The sequence below is a fragment of the Lactuca sativa genome, chromosome 6 (assembly GCF_002870075.4).
Source record: "Lactuca sativa cultivar Salinas chromosome 6, Lsat_Salinas_v11, whole genome shotgun sequence".
Classification (NCBI taxonomy): domain Eukaryota; kingdom Viridiplantae; phylum Streptophyta; class Magnoliopsida; order Asterales; family Asteraceae; genus Lactuca; species Lactuca sativa.
In genome coordinates this window covers 42,787,178-42,806,438 of record NC_056628.2, presented here as the reverse complement: position 1 = coordinate 42,806,438, position 19,261 = coordinate 42,787,178, and the positions used below count along the sequence as shown (strand labels likewise).

Here is a 19,261-nt window from a genome sequence, read left to right as displayed (position 1 = left end):
GTAAATTATATATCAAACATATATTTATTTATATGTATAAAACAAACAATGTAGCATGAAATAATATTTACTACAACTTTTGATGATTTTATAAAACGTTTTAAGTTGTGGAAATTAAATAAAAAATGTATGCTGCTTTGTATATAAAATAAATAACAAATAGTATGAAAAACATTAAAACATTATAACATTTACATCAAACAAAACTTATTAAACACTTATAAATCATTCAAAATGAATATTTAGAAATCAATATACATTTCTTTTAACAAAATAAAAACATTACAACATTATAACATTTACATCAAACAAAACTTATTAAACACTTATAAATCATTCAAAATGAATATTTAGAAATCAATATACATTTGATATATAGAAACATTGTTATAAAAAATTTGTGTTGAAATAGTCATTGATACGACAAAACTTTTTTTTTTCAACTCTTTCATTTTGAATCACAATCTTTTCACACATATGATTTTTTAATTAGAACTTACTTATATACTACTAATAAAGCTACAATGTGTATAATAAATAAATGAAAAATAAAAAAAACATTTCACACTAATACTCATAAGTTTAAAAAACTTTTGAATGTAGTGAAAAATATAAAGGCAAATTACATTAAATTTGAAAGCATAATCACATTTTAATAAAAAACTATTGAGTTGTAGTGAGAGTTTTAAACTCTTGATTTGTGTCCAATAATGTAATATAAATATTAACAGTTACATGTTATATAAACAATATTATAAGTATTTATCATTGAAATAATAATTTTTATACTAAGTTGTAGCTAATATTATAATAATTTTAAGTATACGATAAGAAAGATATAAAAAGCTATGTTTGAATGAAATTGAATTAAGTTTTTGATTTAAAATTATTTTAAACTATAGTTATTTCTAACTAATTTATAAATAATTTATTTGAATATTTTTTATTTCCTATATTATTATTATTATTATTATTATTTCAAATAACAATAATTTTTAATATAATATAATCTATTATTTAGTTTTCCGTTATTTTAAACAATTATTACTTTTTAATAATTAAAACTACTTACTTGGAAATTTTCATTATTATATTTAAAAACAACTCATACTTTTTTATTGTACCTTTATTTTTTCCTTTAAGCTATGAAATGTTGGAAGAGAATGAACGGTCCAAATAAAATGATGATTTGAATTTCAAAACTATAGTAATTGTTATGTACTGCGACCAATCTTTAAAAAAATATATTAAGAGTGGGTTAGGGGAGGAGTAATGTTACACTTGAGGTACATTTTGTTCACTTATATTTTCTTATAAAAATATTAATATTTTATTTATTTTACTTTTCCTTTACGAAAAAAATGAATAGGAAAAAAGGAAATTGACAAATGTAATAAAATAATTTATTTTTATTACTATAAAAACATTTAAAATTGGGCACATCCATATAACTTTGGTAGAACATAAATAATTCATTTTTATAACACATATAGTTATTGGTTTTCAACAATAAAGTTATATCATATTAAAAATCATTCGTTCTAATTCGTCATTAACACCAACAATTTGGAATAATAATTATAAACTCTTTTCAACAAAATCAATTATAAAAAACTTTATTGATGTTATTTACAACAAAATAAGCGATAGGAACTAACGTAGTATATACATAATATAAAATATATGTTGAATAATATTCTCTTGTACATACAATATATTTTCTTAACATAAAAAAGAGAGACAATATAAATATACATACATGTTAACAAACTTAATTGCTCTAACTTGTAAATAGTTTGATGGTTGATTTACCAAAAGCGCATGAGAAGTAATTATCAATCCCACTTCATCATCCTGTGATTATAGAAGGATGCCTAACACATAAACTTAAAAAATGATTTCAAATACACCTTTACAAACATACCTAAATTTTAACCGTGGTTAATATCTAAAATTTTACATGCACCCAATTTGAGTTTATATGAATTTATATTTGGAAGAGTTGCAATTGCTTTCTTACATCCATGAAACCACTCATATAACTCTTCAAACCCTACAAAGATAATCTATCATTTTGTGTTGACATTCATGCAATATGTAATCTATAAATTTCTTATATAGGCTAAATATTTCATTTAACTCATCAATTAAATAACATGATTTGAAGAGTTTTAAGAATTACAAATCATAATATTTCAATTAATCATAAATTAATTTGTATAAGTTGAATAGTCTTGGGAGTTTCAAATGCATGAGGTTCAAGGAAAATGGTATTGGAAGTTTCAAATGCATGAGGTTCAAGGAAAAATGCTAGCTTTATAAGTTATATAGATAATACTAAGACTATTAATTAGTCATGGTAGATATCAGACTAAAATCTAGTGGTAATAATACTATGTTTCGTCAAAGGAAATTATTTTAAGAAGCGAAGCGTTGTCTGAATTCAGAATCACCATCTTATCAGGTGAGTGCATAGTTACTTTCATCTTACACATAAATATGAAGTATTTTATATAAATTACGTGCTATGTGTGCATATTATATGTATACTTGCTATCTATGCTGGATGAACGATTTTATATATGTTTTAAATGATTTAAACTGTATATGTATTTTATATCTACAAAATATGTTGGGTAAAACATTGGTAGATGAATGATGAGGGATGAAAGTTGATATAGATGAACATTGGCTGTTATGAACATAATGTCGTATAGGTGAACATTGGCAGCAATGGACTTAGTACCCTATAGATGACCATTGGCAGCTGCGCCACAACCTATAGATTTTTTTTGATCTATGATGTACTCTAGACATCCTAGCAACTGTGCTCTAAGGATAATATCGACAACTGTGCCTAATAGAGAACATCATAACCCTGGCACTTGCGCCTAAAGGACAATATCGGCAGATGCACCTAATAGAGAATGTCATAATTCTGGTAGCTGCGCCTAAATGATAATATTGGTAGTTGTGCTTAGTAGATAACATTGACAGTTATGTCATTGACAACGATGGACTTCGTGCCTATTCCTTAGGACAATCATTAGGCATAATTGAGTGAACGATAAATGATTTTTAGGGTAGATCCTAAAGAAATAAAGACAATAATGAGGATAGATAATTGGGTTGATTGTTTAATGATTAAACATAATTATATTATTGTGGGTTGAAAACCCTATGTACTTACCAGGTTTCCCAACCTGACCTACTCAAGTTTATTTGTATCACAAGTGTCGATATGAAGCTACATTACACTGAGAGATTAAGGAGATGAAAATCACTAGTGTAAATGAATGTAAGGTCTGTTTATGCTTACGTTTCTGTATTGACGATGATATCCCAATGTTTTAAAGTGAATAAAATACAGTTCTTTAGAAATGCTTTGATAACGTATTTATCATGTTTTTCTGGGAGCAAATTCCGCAACATTTTTCTTCAAAATGATACTTTGATTTTCAAAATAAAGCATAAACAAATCGGTCTTTTGTGGATGTGAAAATGGGGATCTCACACTCAAGTATCTGCGAAGAACTAAGGACTGGGTCCATGTGCTTGGTGGTAGTGATACATTGAGAGTAACTGGGTATGGTGACGCCAACTTTCAAACAAACAGGGACAACTTTCGTTCTCAATCTGGCTGGGTGTTTACACTGAATGGAGGAGCAATTACTTGGAAAAGTTCCAAGCAATAGACGATGGCTGATTTTACCTGTGAATCAGAGTACATAACAATGAGCGAAGCATCGAAGGAGACAATTTAGTTGAAGAACTTCATTGGAGACCTTGGAGTTGTGACAACCATCAAGGAGCCAATGGAGAATTTGTATGATAATGAAGGGGCAGTTGCCTTGACTAAGGAACCAAAAGATCATGGTAGATCGATACATATCGATAGAAAATAACATTTCATTGGAAATAGAGTAGAAGAAGGTTACCTTGTTGTAAAGAGGGTGTCATCTGAAGATAATCCTACTTATCCCTCACAAAGGGTCTGAGTAGGGTTAAGTATATTCATCATGCTAGGAGCATTGGTCTGAGAGATGATATTAGTTTTAGTAGTTAAATAGTTATTTAAAAACTTGTAACAAAGTACATGTAATTGACATTTGATGATTAAATAATGGAGAATTATTTATGAGTATTGTTTACTATCCTTGTCAATTGTTTATTGTTTTGTTTCATTTTGCATGTTTTACTTCCTGAATAATTCAATTATTCAATGTCCATGGTCGATTGTACGTTTGGAAGTATGTAGCGAATTAAGACTGTCATGAATTAGATTGTAGATTGTCAAAAGAGTTTTAGACATAGCAATAGTGTTGCTGCAATATTCATGAGTACATTGAAATGGAATATATAAGTATTGGATTAACCCACACTTAGAAAATTACGTCATGGAATTTATCGCGGGTAATTCTGAGACGATAATATCTTATAATCTTTAAATGGAGGTATATGAGATGTGGTTTACAAATCAATTGTGCACTGATAATATGTAAGCGCATTAGTAACTTGATGTTATAAAATATATTGTTGTGCATGATTTGGTGACTAAATAGTACAAGAATATAAGTCAAAGTTTATATGTTCCTTTTTCCCTAATGGGAAAAGTGAAATCTTTGGGCCCTTTGTCACACCCCCGAACCAGACGGCGGAAACGTCTGAGGGATCGCGTGACTTAAATTGAATATCATCACAATGAATATACATGAATCATAACATAAACATCACCATGCATTAATATATTACAACTGGAATTGTTCACATCAAGTACATTGTTTTAACGTTACAAACCCATACATAAACCGTTTAATAGTTTTCAATAACAAAATACACTAACATACTTGGTACTTATTCATCGGCTTACCTGTTACCTGATAATATAAGTTATTTTGAAAAACGGTCAACATATGGAATGTTGGTGAGTTCATAAGCAATGTTGTGATAAAATGATTTGTGTAGTTTGTAAAACCCAAAAAATCCGATATTTTCTGAAAAGACCATTGTTTATAAAAAAAGGGTGTGAAGATCCGTAAATATATGCATAATGATTTCAACACGTGTATAATTGAAAAACTTTGTATTAACCATACAAGTGCACAATGTTGAACTTCCCCGGAAAACCCGATGTTTTCCGATAACGCATGACATACTTGTTTACGAGTTTCTATACCGCTACAACGAATGATTATTGTTTACTCTTCCTTGATTACGCGAGGGTGTTGGATTAATTTCGGGTCATGAGTCGTTATAATCATGCATTGATAATGGCGAGTTATAACTACCGACTACGAACGATCCTTAGAGGCGTCGCCCGTTATCACTCACTTAATCCAAACAACCTTGATTACTATCGATTAATAACCTGAATCTGTTTACTTTGATTACTCATAAGCCTAGCAAACGAGGAGAAGAGGAGTACAAAGTCCTACTACTTCCGTGAGTTCACTTTAGGCTGTCGGGGATGCGAAAGACTCGTTGGCCCATCTCGCATTTGATTACTTTGACTTTACTGGCAATACTATTGGATCACTAGGGCGTAATAGCATTTGAGAGCCATTGAAGGTCCCTTTATATGGAATTGGGTCATAGAAGGCCCAATAACATATAATCATTATCCCTTGGGCCCAAAGATCGTTTTAATGGACTTGCAAGGTCCAACAAGCATGATTTGAAACTTTCAAGCCCAAGTGTCGAATGTTTACTTGTCTTAGGTATTGCATATCTACTGGAGAGTTCGATTTAACAATTGTTGTTTTGTATCGACTCGAGACCGATCGATTTGTTTATAACGATATTTGGAGTTATACGTGTATTTGTCTTTCGATTTTTGTAAACCGTAGATTAGTATTTTTGACTCAATATTCTATAAATAAAATAATTGGTTTAAAAATAGTGGTTTGACCTTTTCAGCCCCTTTCTTTTTATAATTTAACAAATGTAGTCCTTAATATAAAATAAAAATCATTTTAGGCCCTTAAAACATTTTATTGACACTTTTGCATCATAGATTTGTTGAAATGATATTTTTAACTCGAAACTTATTTTGTTAACAGTTTCAGCCCTTCCAGAATAGTATTTTCCTGTTAAAGCCCAACTTTTTGTAATTTTTACACTTTTAGCCCAAAATCAAAAGCTTTACATTTTCGATCCTTTTTGGAAATGAAAACCATCTTTAACCCTTGAAATAGTTTTGTTACACTTTTTATCCCCTGTTTTGAAGAGTTTACTACTTCAGCCCTTTTAAATGTAATATTTTCGCAATTTTGGGCTTATTGGGCCGAAAGCCCAAAATTTAACCCATTAAGCTAATATTTACATTTTAAGTCCTTTGAAGATCATAATGTTCAGAAAAGCAATTATTGTAACTGTTTTGACCCTTTAGACCTTTAAGAAAATGTGAATTAGCAACTTTTAGCCCAACTTTTGTATATTTGACAATTTAAGCCCAAAAATGAATTTTTGTGGTGAAATATGTTTATAACAATCTTATAAGCTGTTATTCTTGACTAGTTTAGTGTAAGATAACTTAGATCATGTTTGATTTCCTTCTTATGTCATAGATCTCGAGATTTCTGCCCTTTTTGTTTACATATTCAACACAAAAACACATAAAGTCACACATACATGCATAAAATCATACATAGCATACACATACACATAGATCTACACATTTTACTTGTATTCTCCCCCATAAAACTCATGAAAACCAAAAAGAGAGGGGTATGAAGCTCACCTTGAGTTGTGGGTTCGGTTTTTGAAGAGAGAAATGAAGAAGATTCGATCTTAGCAAGCCTTCTTGGAAGATCTCGAACTTAGAGGCTTCTAAGACGGTGATCATGAGTTTGAATATATTAGGAAGAGGTTTTTGATGAAATGAAGTTGTTAGATCACAGATTAAACATCAACTTACCTTAGATGATGAATTTTGTGAAAAATCCTCCTTGAAAAGCTCTTAAATCTCGAAGGTTTTGAAGGAGAAATGAGAAGATGTTCTTGAAGACTTAGAGAGAGTTTTAAGTGTTTTGTGTGTGTGTGTGTTTTCCCTTGCTCTCGGCCGAGGATAAATAAGAGAGAGAAGAGAGAGTGTTGAAGTGACCATGCATGGGAACATGAGAAGAGTGCATGGATACCACATTTATAATTGTGAGGTGGCACCAAAAGTCAACTCCTCCCCTTTCTTTTGTAGTTGGGCCGAGAGAGAGAGGAAGAATAGAATGTTTGGGCCTTTTGTGTTTAAACCTATATTGTGGAGCCCAAGTTAATGATTTTCGGCCCATTGGCCCTTTTAGGGTAATTCACAGCCCAAAATTCATCAAAGTATGAGCTTTATGGCCCATTAGGGCAATTTAGTTTTGTTATGGCCCAATAAGGTCCATTAGTGTATTTTATTTCATTCTAGACCCAATATGGCCCAAAATGTTAAAATAAATGAAAGTGGGTCCAAATTAGAGCCCATATAAGAGTCCTAAGCCCAAAGTAGTCAAATTGGAAGCTTATTGGTCCATTAGGTCCAATAAGGAAATCCTAGTCCAAAATGGACTTAAACCGGGATTTCTAAGTTTCCAATCCTTTTGTTGACTATTTGATGTGCTTGTATAAAGTGTTTGATGGAAGTTTTGTTGTTATTGAATAAGCATCATACATGCTTTCACATTGTTGGTTCACATTTGTTATCATTGTTCAATGTTTACAAGGCATCAAAATTCCTAGTTGTGACACCCTTCGATGATTTGGTGTTGACTTATAGTGTCGGGCCCACCCATGACTAAATTGATGTGTTCGATTAGTAGTTCTTTGTCATTACAAATCATAAACTAGGAAACAAAGTATTAGACAATGAGATTGATTATGTTCCATGTCTCATATCCGAATGATATTTAGCAGAACGGAGGATTATATGATCACTTATATTAGGTCGCGTAACTGACTAGGTCAGAGTTCGACAACGACTTTTGGTAGCTACAAGTTGCTGATCAATTTGGAAGTTATATTAGCAGTTATAGTTATAAACTTATCCAAGTGGGAGACTGTTGGATTAGGTGTCTAAGCCCATAACTATAATTTGTATAAACTTGAATTGATGGTATCACAATCCTTTTGGGTTGCGCTCAAACCTAACGATGGACAAGATATATTTGGAGAGAAATAACGATTTATTATTTGATTAATAGAATTGAAATAAGTAATTTGTTAATATATTATGGAAATAATATATTAATTAGAAATAGTAATATTAAATTAATATTTAATCATAAATTAATTGGAATTAAGTTGGTGATTAAAAGAATTAATTAAAAGTGCAGGGACTGAAGTGCAATTGTTCAATAATTGATAAAGAGACATTCTAGAACCGTCCATGAGTTATGGACGGTTTTAAGAGCCCTTATGGTTTCTAGAATTATCTATGTGGATAATTAGAAAGTTGGATAATTTCCCGGTTCAAGATAATATTATTATATTGAGTTTGAGTTTATCCAAGGTTTCCTGACTGCACTATAAAGAGACCCCTAGGGCTATGAATTTTGACACTCATATTCCTCGAATAGATCTGGCCTCCTCCTCCCTCTACATAATCCTTCGTTGCTAGTCTTGGGTGTGAACCATCAGAGACACGACATTTGTGATGCTAGCTGCCAAAAAATTTGAAGAAGGATTCAAGGTTGTTTGCAATAACAATCTTCAAGGTATGTTACTTATTATTATTTTTTTTAATTCGCTTTTCATTAGAAAAGTTTTGTAGGATGATAGTTCATAATATGTTGCCTGTATGTGAAGGACATAGATCCTCAATAGGCTACATGTGCCATAATCATTTGAATTATTTGAATGTTTTGCGCCACTTAGTGCATAAAAATTTTGTAACCTATATTTTCCTTCATTGTTGACATCCTTAGTGACATTACTCCTTACAACTGTGGAGAATCAAAAGTAACGAGCAACAAGACACGTTTTTTATTTTTAGATTTTCAAGCAAAAACAAACACACTTTTTACTCTTTTATTAGTGCTTTTTTTTTTGGGGGGGGGGGGGGGGATTTACTATAATTGTACCAATTGGACAAACTCAATTGGATAATTTAAAATATTAATAAAAGATTAAAGATAGATATAACCGGATTGCAAAAAAAAAAAATCCAAGCTCTGTTCATCAAGCTTTTGACCTATGAAGAAATTACAACAATAACAAAGCACAAATTTGGATTTCATAAATAAAGCAACAAGAACAGAGCACAAAATTGGGTTTCATACAAACCCTAAAAAACGAGCAACCAGAACATGATTAAAACACAAATTTCATACAAAATCGAGCAAAAGAACATGATTGAAACACCAATTAGAGGGGACAAAGTCGAAGGCTTATAGGGAAGTTGCCGGCAACGCTGAAAAAGAGGGGGAACAAGGGAGGAGTGCTTGATATGTAGGAAGGAGAACAAAAAAAAGAGACGGACGGTGTTTTGTTGTTAGGGCAATGATAGCAGATGTAATTTTTTTTGTTCAGACTCCTCCTTATGTCTTTCCGAATCAAATCTTTTTTTGCAACATCTTACCGGTTAAGAGGGTGAAAAAGGTTCAATCAAACACTCTGAATCTGAATAATCTAGAGCCAGCTTCTTAATGAGATCATTAAGCTTCTTAATGAGATCATTAAGAGGCCAGACAAAGAACTCCTTAAAGATGGTTTCGCTAAGCTCTAAATCAGTATGCCAGCTTCAGTCCTCCAACTCTACACATCTACACTTTAAGTCCCTCCGCTGGTCCACTTTAGGCATTTACACATTTTTTCAAAGCCCACAACTACAAGCCCGTAATTCCAAGCCCAACACCAATCTATCACACATTCAAACGTTACATGCACCTTAAACATGCTAAGTCACTTCATATAACAAATAAATAATTAAGTACGTTACATTCCATAGTTAAGATTGACCAAAGCATATAATATTTCAATAATTTTCAAATTAAATCGTTACTTAGTCTTCTGATTTTATGATTTTATCATACTTAGCAGTTAAGTTTTTTTTATGATATTTGCATATAAAAGTCATAAATATCTATCCTAATAAATGAAAATGACTTTGTCACATGTTATTCTCTCATAATTTATTAGCCACATGTCATTTTGTCATAATTTAAGATATATTTATTTTCCACTTGTCATTACTTTAATTTTCATTTTCAATATATTATTAATTTGGTTTCCATAAATTAAACATACCATTAACTTTAAAATTTAAATTTTAAATTTCAAATAAATTTACGGTTTAAACCTTTATGTTTAACATTTTGTTATAATTAACCCGTGTACTACACAATAAATACATAATTTTTATTTTTTTTATTTTTTGTATGTTTTTTTTTCTCATAATTTTCACTTATTTCAATTTCAAATTCAAATAAAATTTATATTTAATCGTTCATACTTAACATTTTGTTTTAATCAATCCGTATAATATACGGGTCTCACAATTAATACGTTAACAAATGGATAATAAAAGCTATATTTTCTGTTATATATTGTTTACTTTTTATAAAAAAAAGAATTTGATTTGATTTTTTTATTAACATGCCTTGATTTACGGTTATTATCATAACACAGCTCAGATAGATCTGATCTCACAGTCCTTTTCCTCCATTACTGACCACGTCGAACCTTTTTCTTCCCAAAATCGCCTTCGATCAATCACCCACAAAAACCCCCAAATTCGATCACTTCACTGCAAACCCTAACAATCCCATTTACATCGATGTCAAACCAACTGAAAGCGATCACCCTAACCCATGTCCGTTACTTTAAAGGAGATCAATTAGGTTGTTTCTTAGCATGGATTTCACTAGTTCCAGTGTTCATCAGCCTCGGTGGCTTTGTCTCTCACTTCCTCTTCCGTCGAGAGCTCCAAGGTATGTTCTTCGCTTTAGGGTTAACAATTTCCCAATTCATCAACGAAGTGATCAAAACCAACGTCCAACAAGCCCGGCCGGAGACCTGCGTGCTGCTTGAAATGTGCGATTCCCACGGTTGGCCTTCGAGTCATTCCCAGTACATGTTCTTCTTCGCAACATATTTGACTCTGCTGACTTACAAAAAGTTCGGGATTTTGTTTAGAAAGCAGATGTTGTTAGTAGCTCTTGTGATCTGGCCATTGGCGTTGCTTACGATGTATTCTAGGGTTTATTTGGGGTACCATACAGTCGCCCAGGTGTTCGCCGGTGCTGGACTTGGGATCTTTCTTGGTGGGTTGTGGTTTTGGGTGGTTAATTCGATTCTCAGAGGGTTTTTTCCGGTGATCGAGGAGAGTTTTTTTGGTAGGTGGTTTTATGTTAAGGATACTTCACATATACCAAATTTGTTGAAATTTGAATACGAGAATGCTATAGCTGCAAGAAGACATTCATCTTATAAGCGTGCAGATTGATTGAAGAATATAATTGGTCAATTGGGTAAGTGATTTTATGATTTTATCTTTATGAACATTTGTTCTTTCATTGATTCTATAATGTAAATTTTGTATATCATATCTTTATTTGAATAGGGTAAGATTGGATTTGAAAACATGGTGTTCTACTGTTCTATCACCAATTTAGCACTAAAGATTTGATTTTTTCTAGCATCATCAAGATTCAAGAATCCAATGCTAAATTATCAATTGTTTTTTCTTGTTCATAGGTGATATGTGGAAGGAAGGTGGCCTGCTGTTTGGTGTTTAAAAGATTTGCAGTGGGTCTATAATGTGTTTAATTTGACAAAATTAAAAGTCCATATATATATATATATATATATATATATATATATATATATATATATATATATATATATATATATCTTTACTCTTTATTAGAACTTGATTGTATTGTTGCAACTAGTCACTTATAGTTTATCTTATATGGTTTAATTGGTCATATTTTATTATACAAGTTGAAAGTTGTAAAAGAAGAATTACATCCCATGTCTTTAATCTTTTGCTACTGTTTTGTGTGTTTGGATGATCCTCTTTTTTTTTTTTTTTTTTTTTTTTTTTTTTTTTTTTGTGTGTGTGTGTGTGTGTGTGTTTTCTTTTGGATTTTGTGGATGATGTGCAGTGCACATTCCATATATTTTTCATTTTGTATGTCCCAAAACAGAATCATAACCAAAAAATAAAATAAAACTTTGATTGTAGTATTTTGGTACTTCTATATTTTTCATTTTATATGGAAACCACATTAGCTTTTTGTCTAGTCAGCAAGTGAGAAACATGAAACACCTGAAACAAACCAGTTTATTGGTTAAATTTGTAACGAAACGGTAAACTTAATGACTTAATTGAGAAAAAGAAAAACACGTCAAACAAAATTTTATGTAAACTTGGTGTATTTTATACAATTTGCCCAATAATTTATCATATGACTTTAGAAGTTTTATGTTAGACATTTAATCGTTAACTAATCTAATTCTACAACTACTTCATGAACGATTTCTCATGAAATATCATCAAAATGTCATGATTTCATATGTTGCTTACAAACACAATACACTACCTATTGGTGGTATACCCTAACTATTGGTCGAGCCCCGAAACCATAACTATAATACATACCTCCTGAGACCGACTCTTGCGATCCCATGACAAAGAATCTAGGCCCGTGGTCCGAATATTGGCTCCAATATCTCGAATCATACAAACAATTAGGGACGACCCGTAAATGGAGGGACATAGCAGACAAAACTTGTAAAAGCATGTTGTACCTTGTACTAAAAGGCAAGGCATGTCTCCCCCACCAACACCACATATACTTGCATCATTGGAGATACCAGTAAGCAATTTCGAACTCTTGTATTCATTCTCTCGCTCTCGTACACTCTCTCGAGTTAACACCTTAACTTGGTCAACTTAGTGTTAGAGTAAAGCCTAATCATGGACACAATCCACATATTACAACCGAACTTAATCTCCACTTGTGATAAACTAGTGGCGTTTCTAGGAATTTAGATGTGTATATATAAACATGATCAGAATTTAATATACTATTTGTACAAAATTGCTTATTATTTAAAGTCATACATCTCAAAAACCAAATATAAACAAAATTACAATTGAATGCAACAAATCTTTATATGTATATATAAATTTGGGACGGAAATTAGGGAAACATTAATTGAGATGATTATTTAAGCCAAAACCGATCAAACCTGATGTAAATCGTTGGTGAATGGATTATGTTAAAATTGGCTATCGAAAGTAACGATAAGTGCAACACTCATATTTTCTCTTAAAAAAGTATGTATTAAAATAAAAGGACGTAAAAATGAACCAGACTCATTTTTTGTTTTCAATAATAACAATTCTTTTTCCAAACGTAAAATTATCATTATTTTATTGGAAGTACTACATACCTTGTCACAAACACTCATCGCGCCTCCATGGCATTCATAGCGGGGATTAGGCGGTGCATAAAAGCTTTACCCGTAAACCCTAGTTAGAGAAATACATTTTAAGAAAAACTAGAGGTGACAATTCTCGATCCAACCCGTAACCTAATAAGCAAATAAATAAGTTTAGGTTGAGATTTTTGACCCGTCAACTTATTTATTTCTTGGGTTGGATTGAATTATTTGTTTGGATTCGTGGGTCAACCTGACAACCCAATTATATATATATATATATATATATATATATATATATATATATATATATATATATATATATATATATATATATATATATATATATATATATTTTCTTTCACATGTATTGGTTATTAAATTATTATGTTAGATTAATATTTGGTTGTTCTTTTCATTCTAATAATTGTAAAATGTTAATAATTAATTAATTTAGAGACTTGTATAATTAGTATAAATTTAAAATGTCAAAAGTTATCCGAAAATGACATTACTGTTTGACCTGAAATTGACCCACTAACTCGCGAACAATATAATTAAACGGGTTATGTGAGTTGGGTTGGGTTGATGTTTCCAACCCGTCAACTTGTGACCCGCCAACCCATATATTTTATGGATAATGTATTTTGACCCGCTAATTCGGCAACTCGAAACCGATCTAAGAAAAACAAGAGTAAATTGCAAAATTGGTCTTTGTGGTATAAATAAATTTAGTTTGAATCTATTTTTTCATTTGAATGTCGGTCCAAAATTGAAATTTTAATGCCGATTTAATCTCTATGGTATCACATAAAATGCATTTTGAATCTTTTTTAGACGACACATAACTCAAGGGACTAAATTTATATTTTTTAAGATACTATAAAGACCAAACATCCATAAAAGTTTCAATTCTAGACCGACTATATACTTTTTGAGATAGAAGTAGAACCAACTTTGCAATTTACTCAAAAACCACAAAAGGTGTTGCATTTACTGATTTACCCCAGTAAAAATCTTGAAATTGAAAAACTCCCTCCAAAAATCAAACATTTTTCAAAATCAGGAAGCACGTGAATTTCAGCTTTTTCTTTTATTTTTCTTTGACCCTTCGTCGCCCCTCATTTGGCTCTGCTACTTCCATGTGTTGATGATGGGTACGGTTTCCTAAATGTTCTTCAGTGCCTCCAAATCTATAAACTGCATTCACCTACTTCGTTTAAATCCCTTGAAGTCTTGAACACAACCACTTCAATTTCAAATTTTATCTTATATCTCTAAAACCCTAGTTCTCGATTAAGATCACACCATGTGGCAAGTCTTGTTAGGTGCAGCAATAGCAGGATCTGGGTATTTCGCTAAACAACTTCTCCACAAAAACGACGACAAACCCACGAATTATTCACCGCTAAACCTTGATTTACCTATCGAGAATGCTGAATCAGAAACTTCAATTTTGGAAGAAGATGCATCATCGATTTTTAGGTTTTCCAGTACTTCACATGGGTCAAAGAATCCTCGGAAGAAATTGGGTCGTGGTGGCGGGATTAAAGGTGCTAGAGGAAACCATGAAAGAAAATCTGGGTTTGAGAAGAAAATTGGTGATGGATTAGTTGACGATCAGAGAAAGAATGGGAAGAAATTTACAGTCTGTTTGAAGAAAAGGCGTATCGGAAGAAATGCTTCTGCTAAATGTGATTCGTTTGATGTCAAAGGTAATATACTTGGCTTTTTATGTTCATAATCTTAAGTTATCGTATGCTTTTGTGTTGTGCGAATGTGCAATTTATGTATGTTCTTGCTTTTGCAAAAGATTTGACCTTTTTCTCGTTTGACCTAATTGGTTTTAGTTTATATACTGATTAGTGTAGTTGAGTTAATGAACAATGAGCATTAGGCAATGAAATGTAAAGGGGTGCTCATCACTAATTGGCTTCCCATTTCGAATTATAAGCTAGATTCAGAAAATCTCATGCCTTTGATTCATTTCAATATGTTCAGATAAATCATCATTCGGTTGGGGAGTTGGAGTTGGAATAATGTACATGATGTCAGCTGGAAAAGCCGAAATCGATAAACTAAACACAGCAGTAGACGAAACAGCTAAGGTCGTTCAAGAATTAAAAAACGAAATCTTCAAAAGAAAATCATCGCGTAATTCAGAAATCAAAAGAACCCTAAATCAGAAATTAGTAGATATCAAATGGGATCAATCTGTTCTCGAGAAATCACCCATGGAGAACAACGATATTGAATCATACAATTTTCCGGCGACTGATGATGCAATTAGCATGATCACGGAAGAACCACATCAAGAGGTAACAGAAATGGATCAATTAGAAGCGGAGCTTGAATCTGAGCTTTTAAAACTTCATATCTCTAAATCACAAGATCATGATTTGGAATCTAATCAAAGCGGTGGTGTAATCCCATACGAACTTGATCAGAAATTATGCCATCTGCTAATCGAACAACAGGAAAGTCAAATTGTTGACTTGGAATCGGAATTGCATTTTACGAATTCCAAGCTTTTGGAGAAGGAATCGGAGCTTCAAGCTTTGAAGGATTGCGTTAAACGTCTCACTGAGTTTTCTCTGACGTGTCCCTCAGGTACACGTTTCCTTTCTTCATTAATAATCACTAAAATAACCAAAATAGAAAGGTTCTTATCACAAATTTAACCACCTTTTTTTAAAATTTATTACGGAATAACTACTCGTTATGCAAAATGTTCTTTGTAAAATCTCTATTTTGATTTTCGCTAGATGACACATTTCGAGAAAAAATGATGTAATTTTGTTTTCAATTTTTTTCATCTTATTCCAAAAGAGGTATTCAAGTGGTCCATTTTGTAAAATGGGTGGTTATTTATTTTGTATTAAATGTTCATAGAACCCCAATCATTTTGGTCATTTTAGTGACTAACCCATTTCAGATTTTAATAAAAGTTTAGTCTAGTTACTTTTAGAAAATAAAACCGGAATTCAATTACAATCATGAAATCTTTAAAATTTTGTCATTAAATGGGTTATTTTATTAGTTTTCGTTCAATTTCTTGATGGAATAAAAACACACCCCCTATCTTAGAAGTGAAAATTAACAAAATAGAAAAATTCATATTCCTTTAAAAATAATCTATTCCATCGGTGAAAACAAAACAATATTTCATTCAATTCTTTCTCCTACTCATATTTCACACTACATTACATAAAACATTGTTGTTATGGATTTGACCAATATTATATAACTAGGCGAATGCCCGTGCGTTGCGCAGAAACATCTATATAGTTGAAGTCTTTACAAATATATGATTTTTTTAAATATAATAATAACGTTGTTGTTAAATTTGATATAATAATTTGTATATATACTAAATTGATATAATATATTGATTATTTTGAAGTATATGATTATATATACATTTATTATAACTTCATACTCTCAATCGCTTGAATTATTATTGAGATTACTATTTAGTTTTTGCTTTTATCACTACAATTTATCAATTTTAAGTATTTACAAAATATTTTTTAGTTTTTTTTAAATGAAACTGAAATTTATATTTGAGTTGACATTGTAATGCGCAGAAACATCTATATAGTTGAAGTCTTTACAAACATATATTTTTTAAAATATAACAATATTAGTTTGATATAATATATTGATTATTTTGAATTATATGATAATATATAAATCTATTATAACGTCATAATCTTAATCGTTTGAATGACTTCTACTCGCGAGTTACACATCAATAAAATTAAATATTATATATGGTTTAATACTATTTATAGTTGTTATTTTTAACTAATCTTTTAAAATTTATTTGCTTAATGTTTTAATTTCTATCATTATAATTATTTAAAACATCAAACATTATTTTTTGATTTTAAAGGTAACAATATAATCATTTATATAGAGTTATTTTTAACTATTGTTATTATAAGTTATTTTAAGCTACTTATTTGAAATTTTTTAACGATTATATAAATATATTTAGGAAATATTTTAGTTAAACTGATATTACAATTTAGTTTTTGCATTTATTACTATAATTTATCACTTTTAACTATTTACAAAATATTATTTGGTTTTTTTAGTGGAATTGAACTTTATATTTAAGTTGACACTGTAATGTTATATTTAAATTAACAATTTAAGTATTTTTTTCAAACTGTTCAAAAATTGTAGCTTTAAACTGATAATGGTTTACATGCAACAATATTTTAAATCTAATAAATTAAATATAATATGTTAAAATTTAAAGATATAATTTTATAAATAGAAGTAAAGATATTATTTTAAAATTGAAATTTAGTGTATTTATGATTACACTTTAGGTTTGATATGTATTTAACCTTATTAACCGACTTAGAATCATTATTAGAAAGACACTACAATTTATCATTTTTAACTATTTATAAAATAATATTTGGGTTGTTTAAGTTAAATAAAATTTATATTTAAGTTGAGCTTATAATGTTATATTTTAATTAATAATTTAAGTATTTTATACAAATTGCTCAAAAATTATACCTTTAAAATGATAATGGTTTACATTCAACAATATATTAAAACTAATAAATTAAGTATAATATATTAAAAGTTAAAAAAAACATAATCTTATAAGTAGAATTAAATATATTATTTTAGTATTGAAATTTAGTTTATATATGAATACACTTTAGATTTGATATTTATTTAACCTAATTACCAAATTATAATTATTATTATTATAAATAAATTGAAAAGTCATGGGAGTTTCAAATGAATGTGGTGAAAGAAAAAAAGAATGAGGGTTTCAAATGCATGAGATTCAAGAAAAAATGTTATCTTTATAAGTATGTATGATATGAAGTTTTTTTTTTCTTTTATTGAAAATAAAACCTTTATTTTTCAGATGAAGAAAGAGAAGGCCAGATCGATGAAGCTCATAACAAGTTGATTAATGGGAATGGAAGATCAATGGTTGGGATCAAAAGAGCAATAGACTTCGATTGAAATTCATATTTTCATATACTAACCTAGCTAAACATTGTTTATATGATACAATAACATAACAATATTTTATTTCTAGATATTTAAATCCTAATCGTTGGTACTTTCAAGTTATTTTTTCAAAAGATTTCACTATACTTCCACAAAAAAAAGTTATTTTTCTAGTAACGTGACCTCGTCTCTTATAAACAAAACTTTATTTTCCATAACCTAACTTGTTATATGATTGTTAAGAGCCCTAAAATATAATTAATCATTGTCCGAATCCAATTTTTTTATTTGAGAAAATGTTGGATCTTGTGAAGGTCTAGTGATAGATTGTGTGTGTTTTGGTGTTAGTAGGGGCAAGTCATTATTGTGTGGGTCAAAACTCAAAAGACACAAGTTCTTGATTGTGTGCAAGAAAAGGAAATAATTTCTGAAATCCATGTTGACAATTTGTTGTGTTGTTTATTGGAGTGTTGGGTGACTCTCCTACATGATCTGTCACGTCAAAACGGGGTGAAATTCCTAAATTATACTAGATGTGGACATGCTCTATGGTATGTCTCCAAAGGGGAGTTGGGGGTAGTTTTGTAAAAATACCAAAAGGGAAATCTAACATGTAAATGATTTAGTAGATTGCACAGAAAAATAGATACTAGAAGGGAATGGTGGGGAGCTATTTTGGGTGTTTGGAATTTTACCTTTTTTCATATCATATTTGTGGTTGGGATGTGTTTTTATACTTTTTTTTATTAAGGAAAATTTAAAATATGAATAATTACAAATTCACAAAGATTTCTTTAAACATTGTATTATCTTCATGATTTTTTTATTATATGTTCTCTCTTCTGTCTCCACCATTTGGAGTGAAAATCGTTGCCTGTGTTCTAGGTATATGTCTTGTGTTCTAAGT

The 19,261-nt window shown here is 30.3% G+C and overlaps 2 protein-coding genes across 2 annotated transcripts; both read left to right on the top strand.

Moving 5' to 3' along the window:
- Positions 1–10,588: 10,588 nt before the first annotated feature.
- LOC111893072 (lipid phosphate phosphatase gamma) lies at positions 10,589–11,979 on the top strand. The gene is made up of 2 exons (XM_023889147.3): positions 10,589–11,444; positions 11,671–11,979. Exon 1 carries the CDS (start codon positions 10,751–10,753, stop codon positions 11,417–11,419), a length of 669 nt encoding a protein of 222 aa, XP_023744915.1. The 5' UTR covers positions 10,589–10,750; the 3' UTR covers positions 11,420–11,444; positions 11,671–11,979.
- A 2,417-nt stretch (positions 11,980–14,396) lies between these two features.
- Positions 14,397–18,477, top strand: LOC111893125 (protein POLAR LOCALIZATION DURING ASYMMETRIC DIVISION AND REDISTRIBUTION). Its single transcript, XM_023889199.3, has 3 exons — positions 14,397–15,080; positions 15,367–15,975; positions 18,266–18,477. Exons 1-3 carry the CDS (start codon positions 14,675–14,677, stop codon positions 18,364–18,366), a joined length of 1,116 nt encoding a protein of 371 aa, XP_023744967.1. The 5' UTR covers positions 14,397–14,674; the 3' UTR covers positions 18,367–18,477.
- The last annotated feature ends 784 nt before the right edge of the window (positions 18,478–19,261 follow it).